Source organism: Silurus aristotelis (genome assembly GCF_946808225.1).
Source record: "Silurus aristotelis genome assembly, chromosome: 10".
Taxonomy (NCBI): domain Eukaryota; kingdom Metazoa; phylum Chordata; class Actinopteri; order Siluriformes; family Siluridae; genus Silurus; species Silurus aristotelis.
The window spans coordinates 12,314,445-12,341,838 of NC_139583.1; the positions used below are offsets into that span (position 1 = coordinate 12,314,445).

General features: G+C 38.2%; 3 protein-coding genes across 5 annotated transcripts in view; 1 reads left to right on the top strand and 2 right to left on the bottom strand.

Moving 5' to 3' along the window:
* The first annotated feature begins 67 nt into the window (after nucleotides 1-67).
* Nucleotides 68-4,778, top strand: chtf8 (CTF8, chromosome transmission fidelity factor 8 homolog). Its single transcript, XM_083551657.1, has 3 exons — nucleotides 68-296; nucleotides 597-714; nucleotides 2,355-4,778. Exons 1-3 carry the CDS (start codon nucleotides 274-276, stop codon nucleotides 2,586-2,588), a joined length of 375 nt encoding a protein of 124 aa, XP_083407783.1. The 5' UTR covers nucleotides 68-273; the 3' UTR covers nucleotides 2,589-4,778.
* has3 (hyaluronan synthase 3) lies at nucleotides 2,864-11,152 on the bottom strand. The gene is made up of 4 exons (XM_083551656.1): nucleotides 10,334-11,152; nucleotides 6,983-7,612; nucleotides 6,410-6,511; nucleotides 2,864-6,274 (listed from the first exon to the last, which is right to left on the bottom strand). Exons 2-4 carry the CDS (start codon nucleotides 7,610-7,612, stop codon nucleotides 5,345-5,347), a joined length of 1,662 nt encoding a protein of 553 aa, XP_083407782.1. The 5' UTR covers nucleotides 10,334-11,152; the 3' UTR covers nucleotides 2,864-5,344.
* Nucleotides 11,153-13,284: 2,132 nt separating this feature from the next.
* Nucleotides 13,285-27,394, bottom strand: part of tango6 (transport and golgi organization 6 homolog) — a 28,778-nt gene continuing 14,668 nt past the window's right edge. For 2 of the 3 annotated variants that reach the window (XM_083552030.1, XM_083552029.1), the window contains exons 13-18: nucleotides 26,480-27,142; nucleotides 23,443-23,500; nucleotides 21,737-21,895; nucleotides 19,256-19,407; nucleotides 18,266-18,379; nucleotides 13,285-13,865 (exon numbers count right to left, since the gene is read on the bottom strand). In XM_083552030.1, the coding sequence (XP_083408156.1) occupies nucleotides 13,689-13,865; nucleotides 18,266-18,379; nucleotides 19,256-19,407; nucleotides 21,737-21,895; nucleotides 23,443-23,500; nucleotides 26,480-27,142 (1,323 nt within the window). In that variant the 3' untranslated portion in view covers nucleotides 13,285-13,688. The remainder of the gene's footprint in view (nucleotides 13,866-18,265; nucleotides 18,380-19,255; nucleotides 19,408-21,736; nucleotides 21,896-23,442; nucleotides 23,501-26,479; nucleotides 27,143-27,394) is intronic. The other variant, XM_083552031.1, reaches the window with a different exon arrangement.

The following is a 27,394-nucleotide window of genomic DNA, read 5'->3' on the forward strand; positions in this document are numbered from 1 at the left end:
TCCCTCTGGTGGTAGAAATAGTGTACTGTTAGCTTTTATTCTGAAATGACAGGATGTTTCGTCTCACGGAAGAAAAACTCGAGCAGAAGCTGAAGTGGCGGGAAACCCGAGAGGGAAGAATAGTGTATACTGATGGTAATATTATGGCTGTTTTATTTTAGCTCTGTAGAGCGCTATCTATCTGCGCTAGTTTGGACGGCGAGTTGTATCCGTTATCGCAGCTGAGTGAAACTGGTTTGTTCTAGTCGTGGAGTTACATAAACCAGTTCTAACATGGTCCAAATAGTCATCTCAAGGTGGGTCGTTAACAGGTTTATAACGTTTAGAAATAACAATAAAAAAAAAACAACAGAGTTACGATGAGTGCGATGAAGGAACATCATGAAGAAGACAAAAACATGATTGGCATCCTAAAGACAATGAGTGTTAGGTGTTTCATAAAATGCCCAAAACTGCCTTGTCCATGTTGGATTTCTCTATACCTGGTTGTGTTTCAACTCAGTCTATTATGGGAATATATTTTTGTTATATTTTGCAAGTTTTGTTTTCTATATAATGAACTGAATTGAGCTGTTGACTGATGTGTTTCCTAAAAGTCAAAGCGGTGAGTCTCCAGGTGAGTGGCTGCTCGTGGAGTTACAGGGTGAGATGGTGTCACGACATGACACTGGAATGGCTGGAAATCTTCTAGGAGACCTTCACTATACCAAAGAGGTAAGTCTTCAAAATATAGTGCTTTCCACACTTAGAAAAGTGAACCCTGGGCCATTCTGGACTCGGAGGTAAATCCTAGGTTATCTTGTTACAGGTGTCATGCTGCTCATTTCTGTTCACACTGTACAGTCCTGAACCCTGCATTAACCCTTGGCATATTCATGGTGTTTACAATCATGATTTGGAAACACAGCGTGCGACTATAACATTCTACCACTGATTTTTCTTTCGTCTCTACATGTGAGCACTACAACAGTAATTACAGGTTAATACAGTAAAAGTGGTGTTTACACTGCATCAAAGTTTCATAACCCCAGATTATTACAAGTGTGGATTTTTTCCCTCTGCCCATGGTGAAAAGCATTGATTGTGATTGATAAAACTGTATTTCTGACCTCTCTGTTTTCTGTTACATATCAATGGTGTATTAAATGCTGTTACAGTCACATAATAAATAATTGGTTCGTTTTCTAACACCAGCCCATTATTATGAGCTCTGATCCTCTCTTATTGCAACAATTTGCCGTAAAACTTTTTATTTTTTATTTTGTAAAGATGATAGTTACATTTAATGTTATGGACCGCTCGTATGGAAGGATACTCCAGACAATTTTTCAAAACGAATTGTATTTGCAATTGTGTTTTCCATATGTGGACGTGTAAATTGTGACAGAATCCAAATTCAATCCGATTGCGATTCCATTAGCGCTTTTTGCGAATGCACAGTGACTGCTTTACCATTTGGAATTTGCCAAAGTCCATTTGCAACTGTATTTCCCGTGTCTTACTAGTTATGACCATGTCATATTTAATTATTAATTACCACGTTTGATTTCTCACTTTCTCCGGTTGGCGAAGACAACATAAATCCTGTTCATCAAGGCCACAAACTCCTTTATCCTAAATGGCTGCTGAGTAATAGGAAATCTGTAGGGAATGAACGGTCATCAACTTGCATCGTAATGACCTCTACAATTTTACAGACTGCCTCCATCGTTCAAGACATTCCACAAAATCATCTATTACTGGCATTTTATCTCTTTGCCATCGACAGAGAAATTGAAAAAGCAGACGTGGTCATTAATATTGCTATGTAAATATGACCTGGTCATAACTCCTAAGACACGGGAAACACAATTGCAAATGGATTTTGCTTTTCCATTAGAAATTTTGCAGTCACTGTGTGAAAACGCAAACGGTCGTCAAGAGAGACACTAAATTCAGTTTGTCCTATTGCAAAACTTTAGTTCTTTATCTTGAACTTACCAGACAGTAGCAGACACCTCGCTCTAGTCATCCCTTCTTTTTACAGAAAACATCACCTAGAATTTGATGAACTGTGATGTTATTATAATAAAAACAACTTCTGATCAAACTTAATCAGAAATAATGAGATGATCCTCCAACTGAAACATCCTGTTCATAGGTGTTTTTCTTCTAAAAAACTCATGAAAAACAAACAAAAAGTATGAACTGTAGACAGGTGCCCACAAGCTTTTGAGGAAAAGGACCCTGTTTTTCTGTTGGACATCATATCAGCTGTCTCGAAGTAAAACCAGTACATATTCATACATGTTTATTCAACAACAATAGAAGTTTACACTGTGGGCCCCAATGTTGTTCTGTTGTATGTATTAAAGGGTGTACCAGTGCTGATTGTTGGACACCACATCCTGTATGGGAAGCAGGTCAAACTGGAGAAACCCTTTGCTGTCCTGATGAAGCACTCTGGTCTACCGCAGGAGGATGAAGCACCCATGGAAACTGGTCAGGAGAAGCCGACCTCCTACACGGTCTCTGCTATTATCAAAAAGAAGCTGATCTTTAAAACGCGTCCTAAACCTATCATTACTAATGTGCCCAAGAGGGTTTAATGGTCAAAACATATATACTGAGAGACATGGTGTCGGATTTTTGTCTCGTTTAAAATACATCAGCCCCAGGAAGTGGCCTTTGTTTCCTGGGAAAATCTTTCCTGAAGTTGCCTTTGGAATACAAGACTGTCTGTATGGCCTGGATAGATGTGAAATCTTGAAATAGGGCTGCTGGCATTATTTTTTTGGGACAAATCCTGTTTGGAAATATGTAACGTATTTGGTCATTGCTGCAAAAATAGAAGTGACGCAGGTACGTTTTCTGGGACAAAGAATGAGTCAGAGAAAAAGTTTATTTTCATAAAAACAATTTGCAGGAGTTATAAAGATCTGCAAAAAATAAGCAGTAAGTGTTGCAATATTGATATAAAAGTTGTTTAAAAAAAAAAAATAAAAAACTTTTACATATTTAACAATTTACACAATAAATGTCAATGAGTTCAAACTGTATGACTGGTGTTTTTATGCGTGTACACGAAATATGAAATGCAACTTTAATGTATGTTGTCATTAGCATTGCACAGGTGTAGCACAGTGTAGTGCATCATGGAACGGTTTACTCGCCTCATTTCTGACCCACAAAAATCCTTCTAAAATAGATTTTACTTTCTCTGACCCCTAAAACAACTCATTATTTTACTGGACTCACAAAAAGCCTTTAACCACTCATGAAAATACTGCAATACAAAATGGAATAACGTACAGTGATATCAGTATTCTTGCACTGGTTTATATTAAACATTTACAGTAGATATTTAAAATTCATTATTTAAATATTTTTTTTAAATATATCGAACAATTAGTAAAATCATTGTTAGTCCTGCACACAATGGACAAAAATGTACTTCACAATCTACCTTATCTGAAAGTCCATCAGTGTTTATCTTTCAGTTGAAACAACACCCTCACAACATACATAACACCGTTAAGTAGCTCACTGTGCAATCACCAGTGTGTTTGCTATGTTTTTGCATTGGTTACCCTTAAACCTATTGAACAAAGCTTTCAAATGTGATGAACATCTTTTTAACTTGACAGTCAAGGGTTATTTAAATGAATGAACTAGGCATGTGCTTCGAGATCAACTTTACTCTGAGAACATTCTGTAGTTGTGGGCTGGGAAGGGAAAATGCTGGTTAACCCAATATCAGCAACTCACTGAATCGACTAATTAGACCACTACATTAAAAGAAAAGCTCACGTTAGGACAAAATCTAATCTCAGGCATATGTAGCTTAAGGCTTTTTTTTTTTATTTTTTATTCTTATGTCCTGCAAGTTTTAATTTTGTTCTTAATAATGAATAATGCATTAATTCGGGCAACTATCCCTAAATGATAGTAAAGTTCACTCACATTTACTCTACTTGCTTCTATACACATTTTACAAATAAAACGCACATATACGCCTATGAAAAATGTACGCATCGTTATTTACGTCAGTTGTCTTTTGCTAGAATAAACTGTTGGCCTGGAGATTAGAATGCCTTAACTCTAAATATAGTCTTATAAGAAGCACTCGTGCAGACTGCCGGTTCATGAATTCATAACTTCTCATCACACTACAGAGACAAACTGCCAGAGATTATTCTTCCTGTTTGAGTGTACATTGTGCTTATGTAATAAATCAGTAAATCCACATGCTGGCACTGGGAGAGAAAAAGGGCTGATGTGATACTATGCATTATTTCCCATTATTTCTGTTGCTTTGGAATTTGTGCCTGTTCTACCTATATAGAGAGGGCAACTTAAATCCTTTGTTTTTAAAAATTTGTATTCTACTAGAGCTAATAAACATTTAATTAACTGCATTGCATGTAAACATCATTACTGTAGGTTGGCTGTAAGATTGAGCATTTTGCTGGTATGAAAAATTACATTACATGGACGATATGATGATATGCATTAACAATTACTTTTCAAATCTTGTAGCTATATAAAGAAACAGAATAATCCATAAAAAGGAATTCTATCTAATAAAATGGCACGTCACTGTTAACTTGTAAACGCAGCATATCTTGTTTCATTTTTGCACATTCAAGTTTCAGGTTGCACAGTTAAGCTTGATGCATTTCTTAAGGAAAATGTGGTTGATGTGTTTAGTCACAATGTACATCTGCATTTAGAGTAACAGAAATGATAAACGTTTGTTGTGTATGATTAATAATATCCAAATAAACTTTGAAATACTCTTTGGTTGTTCCTAATACAGCATAAAAGAATGTTTCCTGAAGAATCCTCAAGTAAATATAAAAAAAATAAAATAAGGCAAAATAAAATAAACATTTGGTATAGTACATACCCCAACAGAATATTAATTAGTATTACATGTATCACAATTTAAATTAAGGCAAATGATGACAATCACAATGATCATTTTCATTATATGGTAGCGGAGGCTAAATATGGAGTTCTTCCCAGGAATGATATACATTTCACCACAGTGTGTGATTCTAATTCGAGTCTAAGCACCCACAACATTCACCAATATGATGGTGTGAGCTCAGCACCATGATTGAACATTGCCTCTGATGTATGCTTTATATATTTAAGAAGCAAAAAATACTGCACAGCTCAGTTGTACCTTCTTGGAACTCCAGTAATGTATCTCAACTGGTGGGCAAAAGCTCCATAATGCAAATGAAGTGAGTATGCAATATTACTCTGAGCTTAGCACCAGAGAGGTAGACACCAGAGAGGTAGAAGACTGATTCAGACCAGTCCCATAAAGTTTATCCAGCAACATCATTAAGGCATTCTAGGCCTCAGCATAGGGCAGATGGTACTGCTCCTCCCTTTTGTTACAGCGCTTGGCCACTATAGCCAAGTAAAGCACCAAAAGTATAAGCCAGTAGCAGGCATAGAGAATGCCCCCACTAATGAGCAGGATCTTCTCAGTTTCACTGAAAGGTTCCTGTGTCTCACAGTAAATGGTGTAAGCTACTCCACCAAGCAAAAGAAGTGCCCAGACAGTTACAGGTATAGCCCCAATTAAGTTCACCACAATCTTCTTCCTCCCAGATGTGCCCCAGCCTGCTTTATTGATAGTCAACAGGGCAAATATTTTAGCTGGTAAGAGGCTAGACATGTACAGCAGGGAATACAGAGACATAAAGATCATGACTAAACTGCCTCTAAGAAAGCAGGCATACGTGGCCTTCACCATTCCCACCAGCTGAACTGTTAGCAGGAATAGCAGGATGTTCCACAGCCGTCCACGGTAGAACAAGTGGAGCACTGTAGCCACCAGGAAAAAGGGAAAGAATCCAGTCACTACAGACTCATAAGTCATCCAGAGGCTGTGCTTGTGGAACCAGAGAGCATTGTAGAGCCACTCCCGGAAGTACGACTTGCTCCAGCGGGTCTGCTGGTTGAGCCAGCGGAGGTAGTGAGTAGGTGTCTCAGTCTGGCATTGTGAACGTGCAGTAAACTTTGTCTTGAAGCCAAAGCTGAGGACACGGTTGGTAAGGTGCCGGTCATCACCAAAGCTACACTTGCTGCCCAGGAAGGTCTGGTGATACCAGGGCTCCAAGAACTGCTGGAGAAGGGAGTTGCGGTACATGCCAAGAGGCCCACTGATACACTGAACACAGCCAAAATAGGACTGACAGGCACGCTCCACATTGAAGGCCATCCAGTACCTGACACTGCTCAGAAACGATATCCAGGAGTCATATCTGTTCAGGATCTGAAATGGAACAAGAATGGAGAAATTCATTTTAAGAACGACTTCTCCCTGTGGTAATGTGGAACTAAAAGATGACATTATTCATGAGTTTAGCAAGTTGCTACATGGTGAAATGTCCATACAAAGACATCTCACCTGTACATCACCACCTACTCCTCCCACTGCTGTGTCCTCCTCCAGAACCTTTAGCAGCTCAATAGTGCAGGCTGGATCAAGGACTGTGTCTGAGTCACATACCTACAGACATACAAAGAGAAAGTTTGGACAGAAAGATAAACATGTATCTCAAAGGTACCGTTAAAAAGCATTTTCTGCACAATGTTTTACAGCATTGCACCCAAACCCCATTCAGAGGATTTCAGAAAGTAAGGTTTACTTCTAAACTAAGGTTAAAACTAAAGCAGGTATTTAAACTGGGCAATGCCTGTGGCTAATGAGAGTGGCAGCTGCAGGTTGGACTTTGCAGCAGCAATGAGAGATTGATGACAGCACACAGGTGTTCCTAAGGTTCAGGTGACAAGGCAAAGAAATTAACTTTGACCTCTTATAACAGTGCCTCTGATTATAGGAAGAGAAGAAAGAGAAGAAGCCATTGTAAACACTAAAATGACCAACAAAGAATTGGTTCTGAAGCACAGGCAGTGATTATCCTGAAGCTAATAATTATTTCTTAAAGGTAGTTTCTTTTTTGTTCAGGTGAAGACTCACCTGGACATAATCCACAGAGTTCCCTAGAGCTTTGAAAGCTGTATACATCACTTCCCTCTTCCCACCCCATTCCTGCATGATGCACGAGTAACGACAGCTGCGCACCATCCTGGCAGCTCGAACAGCTTCCTCCGTGTTCACTGAGCCTGTCCCTGCATCTCCGGCCCCATTGCTATGGTAGTTCCCCTTCCACACCATGCATCCGGCCTGCTCCATTCCTCCCATTACTTCCCGGAAGATGTCCATCATGTAGGCATCCTCGGGCCGGTTACCATCTACAACAAGCACCACTTTAAGACTGGGGAAGGAGATACGGCGCACGCTGCGCAGGCATTTGCGTAAGTAGTCCGGGTCCTCCTGGTAAGCAGCAATGCACAGGGCAACCGTGCAGCGCAGGTGCTGCGGCCGCGATGGTGCCCGCATGCTACGGTGTTCCAGGTAAGCAAAAAGGCTCTGCAGCAGCAGATGCAGTGACAAGATGGCGCCATACAGGCCAAAGGAGAGGTGATGCTGCTCAGTGTGTATAAACTGGTAGCCGGTCACATAAGCCAGCAGGATAGCAAAGAGCACCACAGCTGCAAATAGAGTGGTGATGAAGATCCGCACCGCTGTACCACAGCGAGAGGGCATCTACAGAAAGAGGGTGAAAAGGAGGGAAAATTAAAGCAGAGATTGGGTTAATTGAGGAAATAAGTCATAAGTAAAAAATGATGGTAAATTTCAAACATATCCACTAAATATAACATTCTTCAGATATGATTTACATACATCAAAGCAGGTTGTTTTGCTTATTGTTCTGTATGTGTTAAATCCAATGAGCATTATGAATATTAACATATTAGCATTATGAATATAAACAGAAAAAGTTAGTAGGGAGAGAACTGTGCTGACAGACATTTTGTTTTGCTGTTACCTTAATAACTGGCCCTTGTGCTTAGATGCAGTCTGGTTCATAACTGTTGAACACAATTTCAACAGTTTCATAAGATGTAACGTGTTTTCTCAGCTTTATTACATGAAAGAGACAAATAGTCTAGAGTTTATTTCAACGTTAAATTTGCATTTAATAGGTGTTTCTTAGGAATTCTCAATATGTGGTTCGAGGGAGTGTCAATATGAGGAAGGCCATCAAGACCCTCTAACAAGTAGCAAATGTAGACGGCTACAGTCAAGTAATCTCATACCATGAGAGGAAACTGGTGATGAACTTCATGCAGACATTTGCATGCAAGTATTAAGAAGAATTCTTAGATGTACAATTATACTTGTTTTTATAATACTTTTAAATGCGAAAAATGGAGAGACTGCTTTAAAGCAATGCACCCCTATTACATCTCGATTGCTTAATTAAAAAAATATTGTGGTGCTGTACATATTCAGCTACTTATGAAACCGACTAATCAACCTGATCTCAGTTTACCTCTCCTACAGGTTCATGATTTTACTGAACCGCCAGACAAGGTCTGAACAAAAATATATCTCTCCATTAATTGATCCCCTCTCTACTGGAGAAAGACTTGAACTGACAAACAACCACTTCTCATGATCAAACTCTAATTGACACAGCTCAATTAGTTGTAATTCTCCAAAGTTAACATGACTCTCTGAGCCTAGGCTGCAGGAACAGCTGCAGGCAGAGGATCTGAGGCAGCCCTAATTAAAGGGCTTGCTACATTGGGGTCTCTTTAGCCTAGAGGACTGTCTGGGAGGAAAGGACTCGTGTCAAACTAAAGTACACTTCACTCTCACCAATGGCTGTCAGACACAGATCTATGTGATGATGAGAAAAGTGTACTCTACAGAAACCAATACAAACAGAAGTTGGGGAGGAAAGGTGTTAAAAACTGTTTATATGTATAGGCTATAAAATATATAAAATATTTTAAGATATTTTATCATTTCTAATTAAAACTCAGCGATTTCCACTCATCTAGTAAATCATCTTCCTGATAACAATGAAGCTGCAAAAATTAATCATCAGATTCGTCTACTTATAAATAATGAATAGGACATCAGACCATGCATTGTTTTGTGTTGTCTATTGCCTTAGAGCTTGTAGAATGTTCCTAGATTTGGCAGTAACTGATTGCCCCAGATGAACTAAAGAAAAGCATAATCCAAACTCGGGTATAGCGAGTATAGTAAGAAAAAAGCAATCTCCTCTAATAAGTGAGATGCTTGATCCTAGATCCTAGATGAAGGACACAGTTTTTCAGGATCTCTGTGACAAACACTATCCACATGAGAGAGTCGGAAAGGGGGGCATTGACAAGGTGAGGACAAGAACATAAATGACTGTACAGAACTTTGTTGGTGTGCTTGTGCAGTTCCCTTTGTAGATTCACAATGTTACCATCCTTTCTGTCAATACTGTTTTAGACCTACCACTTCATAGATAGCAAAGTAAATAGATCAGCCCACAAAGTTGTATTGGCTTGTGGATATATATTGTATATAGCATTGCTAGTGATAAAAATAGAACCAAAATTATATGTCCGAACCATTTTCTACCACTAGGAGGCAGACTCATTACAACGATATACAATATGTCACCATCTACAGAACCAATACATTTGCTTAATTATTGAATTAGGCCAATTTGTACAGTACATCAGTGGGCAAGAATAAAGTACACCCAAGTGAGTCAGTAATCAAATTCTGACTAAAATCCATCCAAGTGGGTAAGCAAATGATACCCCATAGGTCCCCCCATAATCCATCTATTCAGGTATCCACAACAATATCAAAGCTTTGAATAGACCAGCCACATCTGGCCTGTGCTTTTAAGGAGAGAATATGTGTAAGGCCTATCTGAGTGTTATAATCTAGTTTAGTTGCTTGCGAATCCCATGAGGTTCTTTTCCTGAGGCCACCTCTTGTGTTAAAAAGTGTCTTAAGACATGGAAAATGAAGCAGGCTGCATTTTCCTTGGAGAGGTCCCACATCTTCAAACAGAATACATTTTTTTAGCAGAAAAATGGAAAAAAAGTAGTGTAAAGTTAGCAAGTCTAGAAACATGTTACCACATTCACAAAGATTTAAATGAATTCCAACCAGAGACTGTCTACCTGAAAGAAAACTAACCATTCACTAAAAGCAATTATAACCCACATGGTTCTTTTCCTGTTCTGCTTCTGTAAACACAAGAATACAAAAACTTACTTGTGCAAGTTCTGAGAGTGCACACTCCTCTTTTGCTTTCTTTCAAACGAAGACAGATACACCCATATACTTTATAGACAAATTCAATCCTCACTCCCTTTTGTATAAACACAAATTGAATCCCCGTTCCCTCTGCCCCCTAACATCCAGACACAATACACACACAAGTACTCCAATTGAGTTCCATACCTTCTAAGCCCTGCGGCGATAACGGTGGATTCTCTCTGTCCAGGGAGAGCCTTGCTGGATATAGAAGAGGGGGTGTGTGTGTGTGTGTGTGTGTTCACCCGGCGTCTACTTCACTCCTCTCCACTGCAGCACAGCACGCTCCTTGTTCTGCCTCCTGCTCACACTACATCTTTATTTCACCAGCTCTTAATTCAGGAGCTCCCTCATCCAAAAATACAGCACCCCAGCCTCCTTTCTCTCGTTCCTCCTCCCTGTCCCTTTCTCTCCCTCCTCCTTAACTCCTCTTGTCTTGCATACTCCCGAGGCATGAAGGCCTCTCAGCACAGAAGGCAGTGCCGGTAGATTAGTAGGTTGAGGGTGGTACAGCCTGATTGTGGCTCACCTGGTCCTGGCTTCAGCATGCCTGCGGTAAGAGTGCTCTGCATAGCGAGGGTGCTTTACATCTTTCCCTCAGTCTTATTTAAACAATGCTGTGCTGCAGGGGTAGCCACTGTCCTCTCTGCATCTCTGCAACGCAGTGTAACCCAAATCTCAGCGCTCCCTTCTTTTATCACACTGTCCTGGTTTTCTGTCTCTCTCTCTGCAAAGCACACTCGTCTCCTCTCTTCCTCCTATCTTCACCTTCACTTCTCCACTCTGTCTCCTTTCACTGCTCTTTTCTGCAGTGCAGCCAGCTACCACAAAACTCAGAACCGTTTGGGCAGACCCCTTTTCAAAGCCTCCTTTATGCACTTATTTATTTATCCATCCCGCCTCTTGTGCCCTAGCCACCGACGACAGCCTGCAGGTCCAACGAAGGCTGATGAGGAGGAGGAGAGTAAAGAAGGAAAAAGAAGAGAGAGAGAGAGAGAGAGAGAGAGAGAGAGAGAGAGAGAGAGAGAGAGAGAGAGAGAGAGAGAGAGAGAGAGAGAGAGAGATAGAGAGTAAGAGAGAGCGACTGAGACTATTGGAGTGCAAAAGGGGATGGGGGAAGGGATGAAGATGGCTGTGTAGTATGCTATAATTGTCAATATATACTTTGCACATCACTCACTACCAACATATTCATGTCTAGGTGATACTTCCATCATTTATCCACCAAAAAAAAAACATTATTTGCCCACTTGACATTTTTTAAAAATGAATTTCTCAAGAAATTTTTTTTTTCCTGTTCATGCAGGATGGCAAGCAGGTAATTGGTGCAATAGATCTTTCATGGGTAGCATGAGAGCATAAATCATTGTAAGGGAAGATGCAATTCTGAGGTGTATTAATAATGATTTTCAGTGACTTTATAGCTAGACTGACAGTCATGGATTGCAACCACCCAGGCTACAAATAGAATGACATACTGGTAATTATATGGGATCAATGCAGTCCAACATTAATCTGGTTTTTATGGCAGAGTGGCTAGACAGAAGCCTCTCCTCAGTGTAAAACCCATGGAAGCCCGCTTGGAGTTTGCCAACAGGCACCTGAAGGACTCTCAGACATTCCAGATGTGAAACAAAATTCCCTGGTTTGTTTGATCTAAATTCTAAATGTTATGTCTGGAGGAAACCAGGCACCGCTCATCACCTGCCCAGAACATTTTAACAATAAAACGATGGTGGCAGCATCATGCTGTGGGGTGTTTTTCATCAGCAGGGACTGGGAAACTGGTCACAGTTAAGGGAAAAGCTGAATGGAGCAAAGTACAGAAATGATCTCAATTAAAACCTATTCCACAGCACTCAGGTCCTCAGTCTGGGCTGATGGTTAATGCTCCTACCTGAAAGCAACCCTAAGCACACAGCAAAGACAACACAGAAGGGGCTTAGGGACAACTTTGCAAATGTCCAAGAGTGGCCCAGTCAATGTCCTGACATGAACCCTATGGAACATCTCTGGAGAGACCTGAAAGTGGCTGTCCACCAATGGTCCCCATTCAACTTGAGTGATCTTAAAAGGGTTTGCTATGAAGAATGGCTGAAAATCCCCCAATCCAGGTGTGCACAACTTATTGCATTAGACACCATACCCAAGACTCAAGGCTGCAAGTTCTAAAGGTACTTCAACTAAGTACTGAAAAAGGGGTTTGAGTACATATGTTCATATTGCATTTTCTTTATTAATTTTGAAAAATTTAAATTTATTTATTAATTTATTTATTAATTTTGAAACATTTCTAGAATTCTTCTTACTTTGTTGTTATGGGATACTTGGTATAGATTAATGAGAAATTTTTTTAAAAGTGAAGCTGCCTGCACAGGGAGTTTCATAGATTGTTAGTGCTGCTGCGGACTCGTTCCACCTGCAAAAGTGCCTGAGCATCTGTATTAAGCCATGGAGCAGTAGAAGAAGGTGGCTTAGCCTGAGAAATCGCATTTTCTTTTACATCACATGCATTACTTACCTAGGGAATAGATGACTCCAAGATGCTCTGTGGGAAGTAGGCAGGCTAGTGGAGGCAGTGTGATGTTCTCTGCGCAAAATTCTACTTGGAAACCTTGGGTTGTAACATTCCAGTGAATATTACTTTGACATGCATCACCTATCTAAACATGCAGACCAAGTGTACCCCTTCCTGTTAGTATTCTCTAAATACATTAGCCTTTTTCAGCAGAACAATGCACCCTCACACACTACAAAAATGGTTTAGAAATAGTCTGAGGAACATGCTCAAAAACGCACTGATTAGTCTTATATCCGTTTAGTTTTTAGCACGATCATCACATGATACTGTGTTTTATACATCTTTTAGACATCGTTTTAGGCGTCAATTAATTTGCTACTGTTTGCGATCTTTTGCAGGCAATTGTTCACTAACGTGTTATAATATGCTTGTATTTGAAAGTGAGATCAGAATTTTTGTGATCAAACCATCATTAAATTAAAGAGGATTAGATGGAAAATTACAAGCAAGGATAGGAAAATGATCAAACATTTACATAGTCATATCAGAATGGATTATAGCAAAAAACAAACATACGTTTATTTCACTGTACTAATATAATTTATTGAAGAAACATGTTATAAAAAAGATGAATATTCTATTATTTTTTTTTTATCATTCCTGGAGGCTAAGGGGACATGCAGAAGTTCAAGTCAAGTCACCTTTACACTGCTCAATTTTGTTTATTTTTTCAGTAATGTCAGCCCTTGCCTTTATTTTTTGTATGTATTGCAAAAAAAGGTGGGAGTGAAGGGCACAGGAACTACAGAAATAACGTAGAATAAACTTCTGCTCCGTTGTGTGTGCAGGGTAAAACCTGATTTCACTTGTCGTTTTCTTTGCTTTCTACACTTTGACCTCTGAAAACTTAAATAGTGGGAAAGTTCTTTACACATTTATGCACAAGAAAAATTTAAGGTTTAGTCCTAAAAGAATCCAAACTCAGGGCAAAACCACAATCTTCTTTTCCATTTTCTGCTGAGGGAAAATGAATTTCCTCATGACATCATCAAGTTCCTCCAGGGCCAGCTGAGCATGGAGTACAGCCACCTCATCAGGGTCGGCGCGCACCACCCACTTCAAAGCCCGATACAGCTCCAAAAGAACATCTCCCAGAACCTGCACAGAGAAAAATACCATAATCAGGCACTGAAGCGGTAAACATTTAGTAAAAAGTGGTTTCCTGCTGTCTGTACCACAGCTGAAACACAACAATGTTCATAGCAAGGCCAGGAGCCACTATAAGATCTCGCTCCATAGTAGGTCTTAGCGCTCTCATTTGCTTTACAAACCTTTTCCATAACATTAGTTAGTGCAACAGCTATCTATCCATCACTGTTCAGATATTGATCTTCTAATCCCAGCTAATCCCTTTCTCAAATAGATCCTACTGACAAAGCCAACATGTCAGCGATTCTAACGGTCACGCCTGCCTAAACATGCACTTATATTAACAGAATATCAGGCCAAGAGTCAAGGTGGTAACTAAGGTGATGACTGTTGTTGTAAAGCATATAATGTGTAGTTTGTGCTGACCTTGCTATAGCTAAAGGACAGGCTCTAGTATAATCAAAGGGTCAGCAGGTGTTTGGACAGCAAGGGCTTCATGTGAAAACTGGTCTCGCAAGGAAACCAGAATTCCAGCTGTTCTAAAAGAATCATGACCTTTTACAATGTGCTTTTTCAGAACTGTTTGGCGATTCTGCCTTTTAGTTCAAAACTGCAGTAGCACAGACTGGATGAGTAATGCTGCATGTGCTTTACAGCTTTTTTTTATACTATAATACAACAATATTCTCAAAAAAACAGGAGTGATAAAAATGTATATTCTTGGTCTAATATGAAAAAAAACATTTATTCAGTAAATGTGTATGCTTCACATAATCTAACTAATAATAAACATGTATAAAATGTGATTTTATTCTAAAAGGAATAATCGTTGTATCTAAATCACCGATTTGGTGAAGTTTCCTTAGCATTAGGTTACCAAGTCTCAACCCTCAGCATGTGTCAGCATCATTTCTTCATGGGAAAGTTTCAGGGCAGAGGCATCTGCAATGTTTAATTGGCTATTTCACTAAGAGAAGAAAAAGAGATGCTTGCAATGTTACTGATCAATGCTGCGGATGTACATAATAATAGAAACTATTTTGTTCGACGTACTCATTAATAATTGGTGATCGCTAGCAAACTGCTGTGCTATAAGAGAAAATAAAAACTCTAGGGTATGCTGGTGTATGGTTGCATTCTTTGTCCTGTTTTATTCCTTAAATAAAGCTTCAGATGTGCCCATTCTCATAGCACAGTCCCTATCTGGGGCAGCAAAAAGTTTGTAGGTGATGATTGGTAGAACCCTTAACTTTACATTAATTGCACCATTCCTAACACTCACCGTCATGACAGGCCACATTCTCTACTGTGGACTTTTTCCTACCCAACAGCAAACAATTATTTATCCCTTTTGTTCAAACAGAGGAAGAGTGGTCTATAATCACAGGAGTACGGGTTAATTACTATCTCCTGACTAGAAGCTCTTGACACCAGAGACATGAAAGCTAAAACAACACTTCCCACCAACATCTGCTAATAGCTACGTGCCATGCTGAACTAGAGCAAGTGTAGCAGTGCTGAAAAACAATAGTAAAAGTGCTTTCACAATGACATGAGAAAAAGCAAAGTGGTGATTATGGATGATGGCACAGCTGGAGCCTGTGTCCTAGGCTTTAAAAAAAAAAAATCTTGAATACTAAAAGAAATACTAGTAAAATTCTAGTTTGGCACACTGCAATCAATTTCATTTAGCTCTACAAAACTGTCTAACTAGCAGGATACCTACATAACATTATGCTTTAATAACCTGAACAATTAAACTACATCAGCATTGAGCTAATGTATACAGCAAATTTAAATATAATTCAAATAGCAAAAAGGATTTTCTGATTGCAAGAAACTTTTGTGCAAATACAACTGCTTTAAACCTCCATGCTAAACATTTCAGATGCAGAATGTTATTTATGTCGCACAGCTCGATAAATTAGTGGCCAGTTTAAGAGTTACAGTCTCTCCGGAAGCTGTAATGCAGGTTAAAGGTTTTTCCAGCGTGCAGAAAGTATAGCTTTCGCTAGGAAACGGGGAACAGTTTTACTCTCTGGCTTCTGGCACTGCTTTAACATGACATGTCTGCAGTGTGCCAGTGGCTCACTATGTCACTTCTTGTGACATTTGAGGCACAGGAAACTCACCATGTGTTGCTTTGTTCTTGCAACAACTAACCTTTGAAACAATGTCTGCTTTAAACAACCAGATGATGCTGTTCTTTATGAACTCCATTAGTTAAAAATGCACCAAACAGACTTTGGTGGATAGAGAAATATTTCACTGCCTCAGATTTATAATGATTAAAGTATACTGTGATTCTAAAGTATGCTATAATATAGTTCTGGTTTTTGCATATATGTATAAAAGCCTTTCTAAATATTTTTGAGATGTACTGTATTTGTTCTATTAACAATGGTCATCTGAAGTTTGCACATATTTTATTTGTAGCCAGTCTAATCTAACATCACAGCGCTGTTAAATTCTTAATTTTGATTGGCCAGAAGGTGTTGATTGATTTTCTATAAAAGCAGCTCTAGCAGTAGTTCGATCCGCAGACTTTTATTGATGCACTCGTCCTATTATGTCATGGTTTCTATAGTAACGACTCGGTTACAGGGACTTGTATGGGGGAAGCTCCACATTATCTAAAACCGACGGATTAAAATGTGTTGTTATTTAACAAAGAAAAGCAGATCATCAAAAATTCCTAAAAAGTGTCTCGAGTGTGTTCTGTGCCCATTGTAAGCTATTTAAAAATTTTTTTGTAAGCATTAAGCTTTACATTTTCTGATTCTACCAGCTGAATTTTTGTTCTTCGTTCTAGAAATGCTTAGAAACTTAAAAATGTGCTGCCAATAGAGTTTAAGCTTGAAAGAAGTAGACTTAGTAGATAGTAGCAAAAAGTATTATATAAATTTGCCTACATTTATGATATTTTGCTTAGATGTGTTTTTTTCCCAGACTAGAAAGCCGGGTGGCCATGAAAGTGTGATTACACTAAAAGTGTGATCACACAAAGAGGCCCAGTTCGAATGATCACTTTCAGTGTAATCAAACTGAGCCCCAGTGCTAACGCCACTAAACCATTTCTCATCACTGGGTGAAAACTATTCTCCAGACTCTGTTTCAGGCAAAGCAGGATGGCTTTTGAGTTTCTTCTGTCTAGGAGGAACTTATCAGTTCAATGAACTGATAAATGATTAAATAAATAATAAATGATTCATGATTAAGATAGCTAAACATCTTAAATTCTAATTATTTAAATTATACTTGATTACAACATTAATACTTATCTAAATGTACAAACAATCTTGGATGATAGATCTTATTTAGCATGTACTCCATGTAATTGAAAATAAAACAACACCAATGAAGTGCTATAGTAGCTCCTGCAAAGTGGTGGCCTACAGACTGGACCATGGGAAAAACAGCTTACACAAATGAGGAGAATTATGTAAATACACACTGCTTCAAAAAGAGGAGGGCTTGATGAGAGACCAGAGGTTTTCAAACCATCTGCGTCATCCACACTTTTAAAGCTGCAAGCTGAATTCCACCCATTAAACCATGAGTTAGGTACAGGTGTGCAGATCAATTCCCACCAAAAGGGTTTTTAAAGTGGACCTGCCTCAGACCCCATGCTCTTCTTCAGCAAGTGGCCTCTACACTTCATGCTTTTGTGGATGGACTTGCACAGGATTTGCACTTCTTCAAAACAGTTCATGCTCAGGCCTCCCCCTATTTTTAGTGGATAATCACACCTGGATGTGGTAGACATGTGTCTTTATGGCTGCTGCAGCAGTTCCTAGACAGTCCAATGCTCAACCCAAGACTACTGTTCATAATTTGCTCAAACTACCAAACCTTTCTACACAGTTAGTACTTCTTGACTCTATTGTATACAATTGTAGAAAAATAAGGGTTTTTAACCTTTAAATTCAGTGTAATCCATAAGAGAATGGGTTGACTTTTGTGTCACGTTTCTGTCTCATGTCATCTCGTTCATTACATTTCCTCAATTCTGCCACTTCTTCTTTAGTGAGGGGTGAAAGTCTACATTCAAATTTCTGAACAGCTGTTTGTGGCAAAGTCTTTTGTTAAAAGAGCTCTACAAATAAAACTTTCTTTTAACATTCTCAATCTCATGCCTTTTGCACTGAAGATACTGAGAACAGTCCACACAAGCTTTGAATGCAACAAATTTTTCTACTGCACAAGTTAAATCCAAAGAAGCCTCACACATATTAAACTGTATTTAAAATCGACTGATACTTATAATAGCATGGGTAACATTGTATGCATATGTGACTTATTCACTATCCCATGGTTTGTTTCTATGTGCGCTGTTTGTCTTTTGTGCATTTTAGTTAACACGTTCATGTGTTATATGGGTGATATCACTCGTTCTTACATACACCCACCTGAGTGGTTTTGTCACTGAGCCCCCTCAGTAGTAAAGCAATGACGTGGACTGCAGCTCTTCGTACTTCTGCCTCTTTTTCAGTCTTTATCAGTGCTGTGAGACACATGCTCAACTATTGGATAAAACACACACAGTTTAAAGGTGAGAAACACCGTTTTTAAATGCAAGAAACTGCAGTGCAACACTCACAAAAGTCTACTAGGTCAAAGATTACACACACTCTTACATCCATAAATCAGAGTGGCCTATTCATGAATAAGCAACCCTGTTATTCACAGCGACAGAGCTGCTTATTCATGAAGAGCTCCATGCCCCACCTCTCTCCTACTAAACCTTAGCCATGTACAACTGCTTTATGAAAAAGTTATTATATATATATATATATATATATATATATATATATATATATATATATATATATATATATATATATATATATATATATAAAAATAAATAAAACACACATACATACATACATTTATACACCACAGCATAAAATGCAAATAGGGTCATGCTAGTGAATTCCCTCTGAGGGTTTGCCAGCTCATATATTGACAGAATAAGACAGGTATACCCCTCCCCCCTTTTTTTTGCACCAGCATAAACTAGAAAGAAAGCAATGGGTAAAGGCGCTGCAGAATTTTGTACCTACATTGATATTATGTACATATGTTAATAAATGCTGAGTTGCACTATTCTTATTATAGCACTTCATCTCCTCAAGATTTTGTGATGCACACAACCCAGAATGCAGCCGCATATTTAGGTCAAAATGAATCAAAAGATCTACTTATGTCTCTTTAATTGAAGGCTAAGTAAAGAATTAACTTGCTAAAACATTACAAAAAATAAAAAGGTTGTGCAATTTAAAAAAACTAAACATTTTATTACCATATTAGCTCATTTTTTTTTAAAGTTCAGAAATCAACAATTTCATGCAATGGTCTGTCCAAAATTACAGCACTGACCATTACACCAAAGCTATTACCTCCTGTGCCAGTGGGCCGAGGGAGAAATGTAAGCGCTGGCACAGCTCTCCCAGATTGGACAAGCAGCTGGCACGAAAGCTGCAGTCCTCGTCCCGTGTACCACTCAGAAATGCCCCAATCAGGGGGCGGCCATAGTACGGTGCAAGGTCACCTGGAAAAGAAGAGTGAAACCAGAAATAAAACACGTAATCAGACACTCATTTATAATAGATAAAGTTGGTGTTTCTAAAGAGAAGGTAACAAATAAAACTGCATGTAAGAATTAAGAGTCCAAGCACTACAGTGACTGGTGCAATGGACTCTGAAAATGAATTTTTTGAAGGTTTAATCTTTTTCATGTCATTCTAGATTTAATGAAACCCCAAATGACAAACATTTTGTAGAAAGGTTTTGACAAAATGGCCAACTACTGTTTGTAATATTAACTGTTCAAGTCGGTAGTGTTCTCAAATCTGAATCCGTTTGATAGGTTTTGCGCATTGTGCAAATATATGATTTGAAATATTCAACTTGTATAAAAAAAACACCAAAAAATATAACCTTTTTGGTTCAACTTTTATAATTATTTAGGTTATTTTATTCTAGTGACTAATTTGCTCTCATGGTGCAACGTTTGCGTGGTCCAGGCCGATGATAAAAATAAAAATAAAAAAAATAAAAAAACACTTTTTGTACAATCATGGAACTTAGTATGTCCTAAAGTATATTTTAAAACTGGAATGATGAACTTGTAATGAGGTTTCCCATTAAACATTCAACCTGCATGTCTAATTTTAGCCTATTGGTGGTGCTAGAAGGTTCAAAGAGCACACCTAAATGTTTGTGAAAATATAGTTTGGACTGTGTCAAATCAGCATGCAAATGTCTCAAAAAAAATAAATAAAACAAAATTAAATAATAATAAAAAACCCTGCCATAGACCTACTTAAATGATGTATTATTAGGTATGGACTAAGCTCACTTCTGCTACAGACTGAACACATGTACTGGTTGTATACAGAAGTATACAGAACTGTACTTTTCCATCTCAATTCAGTTCAATTCAATTCATTTTTATTTGTATAGCGCTTTTAAGAATGAACATTGTCTCAAAGCAGCTTTACACTATAATATAATAGATAATGTAATGATTAAAAATGAATACGATGTTCTTTATAAGTGTAAGTTTGTCCCTCCTGTTCCTCTACCCTCTGTCCCTGGCTCCACAACCTGCAGAACATTTTTTAACCTTGTGCATCCGTTCTTTTCAACTAATCATGCTCATTAATGAATTAGTTTCTTGAAAACCTTCATGACATGTTTGGTTTTCTATAGTGGTCTTTTTTTCCAGGATAGTATAATTCCAGTATTCCAGAAACAGATCTACTTTAACAACTCTGTGATGGACACTTTTCTTTAGACATGCGACTCCCTGTCACACTACACACAGCCGAGATGATGAGAAAATACACACAGCACAGAGGCCACAATTTCTCTTCATCTTTGTGTGAAAGTACGAGAGTGACTTAATCACATACCTCATGCATGAGTAAACAGCTATAATGGTACTTCTTTGGACACTTTGTGCAATTTTGGAAAAAAGGATTAGTTGCTTTTTTTTTTTTTTAAGTGGAAATGGATAGCAACATTTCTAGGATAATTTTGTATTTTCTCCATTAGTATTAGAGCCAGTCGTAATTCAGTGTTAAATGCTTGGAATGTAGGAGGGAGTCTCTACAGGGTCTCTGAAAAAGAAACTTTCATGTGAAAAGGACTCTGTAAAGCATCTGTATGGGTCTATTAATTACAAAACCAAATGTGCAAAATAAATTCAAGAAATTGGACACTACTGCAGCAACCGCTTCAGGCTTTGATATTCAGCAACCATAATCTATATGCTAATCTATATCTATATGATATATCCATAATTATAAAGTAAGACAGAAAACATAAGCTCATTAAATTATTATTATTTTATATTAATCTTTTAATATTATATTAGCTCTTTAGATAATTTTTTATTCTTTTTTCTTTTATGCTTTTCCATTTTAATTACATCATGACAGAAAGTAAAAGTATCAGAGTGGCATGGGGAGAGTGACACAGCTTTGGGTTGCGTTGCACTGCAAGGGAGCCGATGGGGGAAGTCACAATGTGTGTTTTTGGAGACGGAGCAAAGCAGCTGTTGGACCCTTTGAGAGCAGGTTCTGTTAGATGTAAGGAACAGTGCCAAACCGAGACACCCAGCCCAGGCTGAATAACACAGACACAAAGAATAACCCCATGCCTCTGCCAGGAACACTGCATTACCCAAAATCTGGCTCAGGCCAAAAAGAAAGGAAGGGGGTATAAGAAAATACTCTTTAGCTCTGAATTAAAGATTAATATTAAAGTGCCTGACTGAATATACTTTAAAAGAAAAAAAAAAAAAAAAAGTGTGTGATACATTATGCTCATAGATCAGAGAGAAAGACCAACAACGGATTACAAGTTGTACTCACCCATGGCTCTACTAGCTCTCATCAGAACCTCCCCCACCTTGAGGCGTGTCTCCAGACATCGCCCCCTGCTGGAAGAAGCAGCAGTTAAACCTGCCTGATATTCAGCCAACAGTCGTTTCAGGATCTGCTCAGGAAATGAGTCAGCCAACAGGACCAGGCCTACACAAACGACAAACAAACAAGACAACTTGAAAAAGGTTTTTTAATTCTTTCCCAATTTTTCTTTAAAAAAAAAAATACTAAATATGTTATGACAAATTTGAATAAAAAAAGCTATATACCTGATATAAATCTTAATATCTTTATCTTTATACATATATTTACCTTTGACAAAATTATCAGAGTGATATTTGCTGTTTTTGATCTGAAGTAAATAATACTACATAAATCCTGAACTGCAAAATATGGAAATAGTGTCATATGTGAGCAAAAATATTGAGACCCCAGACTTTTCTAGTCAAATCTTTCCCAAACTGTTACTACAATGTTGGAGGCACTCAAGTCTTTGCATGCAGTAGCATAATATTCTCTTCCCCTCACTTGATATATGGGACCCAAACCTGTTAATAATGTTTTACTACATAATCTGTTTCAAATTAACACTATTATTTAAAAAAAATAAAAAATAATAAATAAAACTATTTAATTAGCCAAACATTGTTTTAGTGGACATGTCATTTCACTGCATGTTTAGGAAAGATTACTGTTTGTAGAATTAATACAAATACCTTGTAGGTTTTATGTAGTTCACTGTGATTCTTATGCTAAACAATTTTCTTAGAGATTTATATAATTATAGTTAACATTTTTTTTGTACAAATAAAATATGAGATGTAGGATTTCTAATCGAAGTAAACACAAAACAAAGTAAAAAAACATTTGCTATACTGCAAAACAATGAAAAAAAACAGCAGATTGGTGGCTGTAAAATTAAACATATTGGCTGTAGACTTAATGCTTGCATTATCATAGGCAAAATAATATGCACAAGTAATACAGTACAATGTAAGTGCAATGCCTATTATTTACACAGTCATAAACAAAATTTGTAGCCTTTTCCCTATAAAAAATGTTTTATAGGACAGCAGCCAAAAAAATCTCAAGGATACCAGAAATGCTGAAATGCGTAAAAAACAGCTTTCAAATATAGGCATACAAAAGCTTTTCTTCAGCTGAGGTTTAAAAATTTGGTCCCCAGCGTCCTCTCAAGTACAGCTGCCAATGGTATTCGCATAAATAATGCATAAATAGCAATGTGTGTTCAGGTTTAGCTGACCAGCGGCACAGTAAGGTTTAGAGGTACCACATGTACATTGCTTGTGTGGTATAATGATACTATTATGCATTACTTAATACAAAATATGGGTTCAGACTACATCTGAATTTCAGCGATAATTCCATGAAAGCCTTTATTGAATAATGTAGTAGGAAAGGCCATATTTATTTATTTTGATCTTAAGACAACAGTGTGATATATTATATATATACACAGTATATATACACCCTTATTTCTGACTCTCATCACATTACTAAACATTGTGTAATATGTGAGTCTCACAAACAAGAGCAGATTTGCCACTCTACTGTCTAATTCTGTAACACTGTGCATCATGAATCTGCCTGAACCAACGTTTAAAAAGGGAAGGCGTGCTAAATATAACTGTAATTAACCCAAGCCATTTTCACTTAACATCAGACCCCCATACCTTGAATAGCAGAAAGATAAACAAATGAGTCTTCATGCTCCAGGTTCTCCAAAAATATCTAGGGAAAAAAATGCAGACAAAAGCTTTCGTGAACTGAACGTAATTACTGGTTTGATTATCCTCAGCAACGCACAAGCTCAATTCTCAGTCCATACTGAAGGTAAACTCAATAGTGAACACAAATTAAATCCACTGAACTGGTTGTAATTGCTTTTTTGGGTTGAGGTTGCAGAAGATTAGAACACTGATGCACTAATGTACTCTTTCACAACCATTATCAATTCCAGGGACTAACTTACCACTTGTATTTTTATTTATTGCTTGATCTTTTAACACCAACCCTGAATTTGAATGGCACTGAATATATACTGAAAGGTAAAATTTATATATATATATATATATATATATATATATATATATATATATAAAAACATCACAAATCCTTCTACTTCCGACATCCATTCAGAACGCATGAGCATGTCGCGCAGGCATGTAATGTAGAAACACTAATCAAGAAAGATTCCAGTACCATTAAATCTGCCTGAATACACATCCATATTTGCCTGCTCCTGTTCACATTTAAAAAAAAAAAAAGGAAGCACAGCTCTACTGTGAACCCGCAGCAGGGAATCCCATCACATGGAATATTATATTAGTTACAGGCAATCCCCAGTGGACCATAGTGTGGCTTCAAGGTGTTTCATACCAAATATCTCATTCATAAAACATATAGTATAATGCATTTTTCCCTAGATCACCCAACCAACAGCATGAGGAGGTAACAGTAGGTAACAAGTGCCTATTACAACACACAAAACCATCATACAGAGAAAAATGGTATTAACAGACCCTGCATTTTTGTTGTACAAATACAAGGTAGTCTATTACAATGGAGATACGTTACGACGACCTGATTGTAAGTCAAAAATGTCAAAAGTCGAAGATAGTACTATGACTGTGACGGATAATTTTTATTTTCTGCTCTAAACTGATGGCCTCCATCTTTTTTTTGTCAATCAAAGCAGGTGACATACATGTGCGCTTGGAAGACATGCTTTAAATCACTAAAATTGCTGTTTAAAACCATTTGAAACAGAAAAAAATACACACTGCGATAACTTTACTCTGTCGACCACTAGTGAGAATGGGGCATCTCACAGGGTGAGAGATACACTCACCAGTTGCACGTCCAACCTATCATACATCGTACGCTGCTGCCTGTTGCCCGAAATCTTTTAATAACTTTACAATTTTGTCGTATTGCTATCGTCATCTCAAGATCGAAAAATCGTAAGTCAAACCATCGTAACTCAGGGACCATCTGTACATCCATCAAGCACATTCATAGATTTTAGTTCTTTTACCTTTCAGCAAAGGTTCCAAGCAGAACCTGTTTTGAAATCTAGACCTGCTATTTGTGAAACGATAATAATAGATAATGAAATTCGTTGTCAACGAATGGCGCTATCGATTAGTTAGACACGAGCAGTGATGCACGAGCACATGAAAAGAAAACACACTGGTGTCACGGATGAAGGCGAAACATAAGCAAAGTAGGAAAAACTATATAATCCTCATCATGTGAAAATGGTGTAGTTTAATGAAGTGCTATTGTTTAAACTGTTTGTTTGTAACTTCAGGACAAGCGCACTGGATCTGTTCTGTTGTGACTCGTGCCGTGCTGTCCCAGAAAGGCACTACTGACAGTAGGTTACACCCATGCGCCTTCTTTTCCTGCGCTCTTAGCCCAGCGAAACGTAAATACACCATCGGAGAGGGGGGGTGGGGGGGGGGTGCATAAAGCTGGCCTTTGGGGAATGGCCTCACTGGTTAGATGGGGCTGAGAACCCTTTTTTTGGTCTGGTCGGATCACTTAATCAGGAGTTAGAGACCGGAGTCCGCATCCTGTGTGCCTAAGATGCCTCCTCCCAGTCTTCCAAGCTGTTGTGGGTGGCGTACGCCCATAATTTGCTGTCTACCGCCGGCAGGGGTCTATGACCCTTTTAGATGGTCTATTTTTCACCTGTCCTGTCCGCTTTAGCCCAGTTACGGCGCTGCCGATTTAGTTGGAGCAGGGCCTGCTCTGCTCTCCTTAAAGCCTCCCAGAGCTAACCGGAGGCAACCGGAGGCGCTGCCCTGCACCCCACTACCAGATTGGCCAAAAGGCTTGGCTTTCAACTCGGGACATCCCACTCAAGTCTGTGTATCATAAGCTCACCCCTGCAATTTCTGGGACCCTTTCCCATTTCTAAGGTCATAACCCTATTACCCAAGGACCTCTGAAACCACCCCGCCTCAGACCTGTTCAAGCCTATTCCTGTTCCTATATGTATATATAATTTAATTATTTTATAAAATTTTATTAATGACAGATTCTTATATCATCATAACTGAACAAAATGTCCGTTCTTTTTTTAAAAAAAAAAAAAAGGAAAAAAAAAAAAAATATATATATATATATATATATATATATATATATATATATATATATATATATATATATATATATTTACATTTTATGATTATTAAATACATGGTCGTCAACTTGCCATTTGCAATTATCTTTAAAAAAAAAAAAAAAAAACAAACAAAAAAACAATTGTTGATTTACACAAATTGCTTCACCTTGCATACTCAAATGCTGGTTTTTTTTTTTGTTATGTTTTTTTTTTTTTTTTTTACAGAAGGAAACAACCCAGCATGAGTGAATCTGTTCAAGGAGAAATCCCCCATGCACTCTTCAACTATAAACTTTATAAAAAAATGTTACACTCAGTATGTGACTATTGCAGTTTTTAAAGTACACTAAATACATAAATACCTTGAATATTGAGTTTTATGTAGTTATAATTAGCAAAACATCTCATTAAAAAAATATTTTTTTCAAATCAGATTAACTGATTAATAATAATAAAAAAAAAAACGTCTGGTTAATCAATTATCAAAATAATCGCTAGTTGCAGCCATAATCTATGCATGTATAGACCGTTTAATCCAAGTATTCGCAGAGTCTCACATGCAAACACACAAAACTCACCATCAGCAGCTTGTCACGTTCTTGTAGTGCCTCCTTGGTTCCCTTTTTCACATACTTAGTGAGTGCACGCAGTGCCATGGCCCGGGTAGGCACATCTGGGTCACAGGACTCCAGCAGCAACTTTGAGAAATCTTCCTTTGGACTCGGAGCAGTGGAAGCATTGTGTGTGCTGGCAGCAGGCTTCGGTTTTAATGATTTTCCATTTTTATCATCTATATGCTGAAAACTATGGACCTGAGAGAGCCTCTCTTCTGCAGATGTGCTAACTGTGGCAAGATGTGCTGTATTTTGAGGATGTGAAGGCATGGAGGCAGCAGAATGTGCACTGACTGAACAGTGATTAGACGTAATTTTAGGTGATTGTTGACTGGCATGTGGCATCGCAATGTTCTGACTAACATGGGTTTTTGAGCTCTGACTAACATGGGTTTTTGAGCTCTCTGAGGTCCCACAAGGGTTGGCAAACTTTGTTTGAGCATAAACGGTATGGCTGCAGCATTGAGTCGCATTCGTCACAGAGTCAGAGTGATAAGCCCCTCGTGTGGCTATGGCAGCCCGCAGATCTGATGCCAGCTCTTGTATCACTGGCTCTGGGTGTTGCTGTGAAATCTGTTCCAGAGGAGCAAGCAACCGGGCCATCGAGGAGTAGTCCTCTGGAGTCAGCTGAAAGGAAACACAACCATTTACCAAGGAAACAGTTAATGAATCCATGAATAAATGTTTAGTGTAAATGCCCTACTCTAAGGTGCTTTAAACTTGAAGGGCACTTTCTCATCAGTTCTCATCCATTTGCATCTTCAGAAAATTCATTCATTCATTTTCTCCCGCTTATCCGTAATTCGGGTCGCGGGGGCAGCAGTCTAAGCAGGCCCCCGCATTCGACTGCTGCCCAATCCTCACAGCACCGTCCCTTAC

Bases quoted from the DNA above. Each gene is read 5' to 3' on its own strand.
- chtf8 (XM_083551657.1), top strand. From the start codon at position 274: ATGGTCCAAATAGTCATCTCAAG. The intron at 297-596 runs GTGGGTCGTTAA...GTTTCCTAAAAG, and splicing joins GTCCAAATAGTCATCTCAAG to TCAAAGCGGTGAGTCTCCAG. The intron at 715-2,354 runs GTAAGTCTTCAA...TATGTATTAAAG, and splicing joins ACCTTCACTATACCAAAGAG to GGTGTACCAGTGCTGATTGT.
- has3 (XM_083551656.1), bottom strand. From the start codon at position 7,612: ATGCCCTCTCGCTGTGGTACAGCGGTGCGGATCTTCATCACCACTCTA. The intron at 6,512-6,982 runs GTGAGTCTTCAC...GTATGTCTGTAG, and splicing joins ACTCTGTGGATTATGTCCAG to GTATGTGACTCAGACACAGT. The intron at 6,275-6,409 runs GTGAGATGTCTT...GTTCCATTTCAG, and splicing joins GAGTAGGTGGTGATGTACAG to ATCCTGAACAGATATGACTC.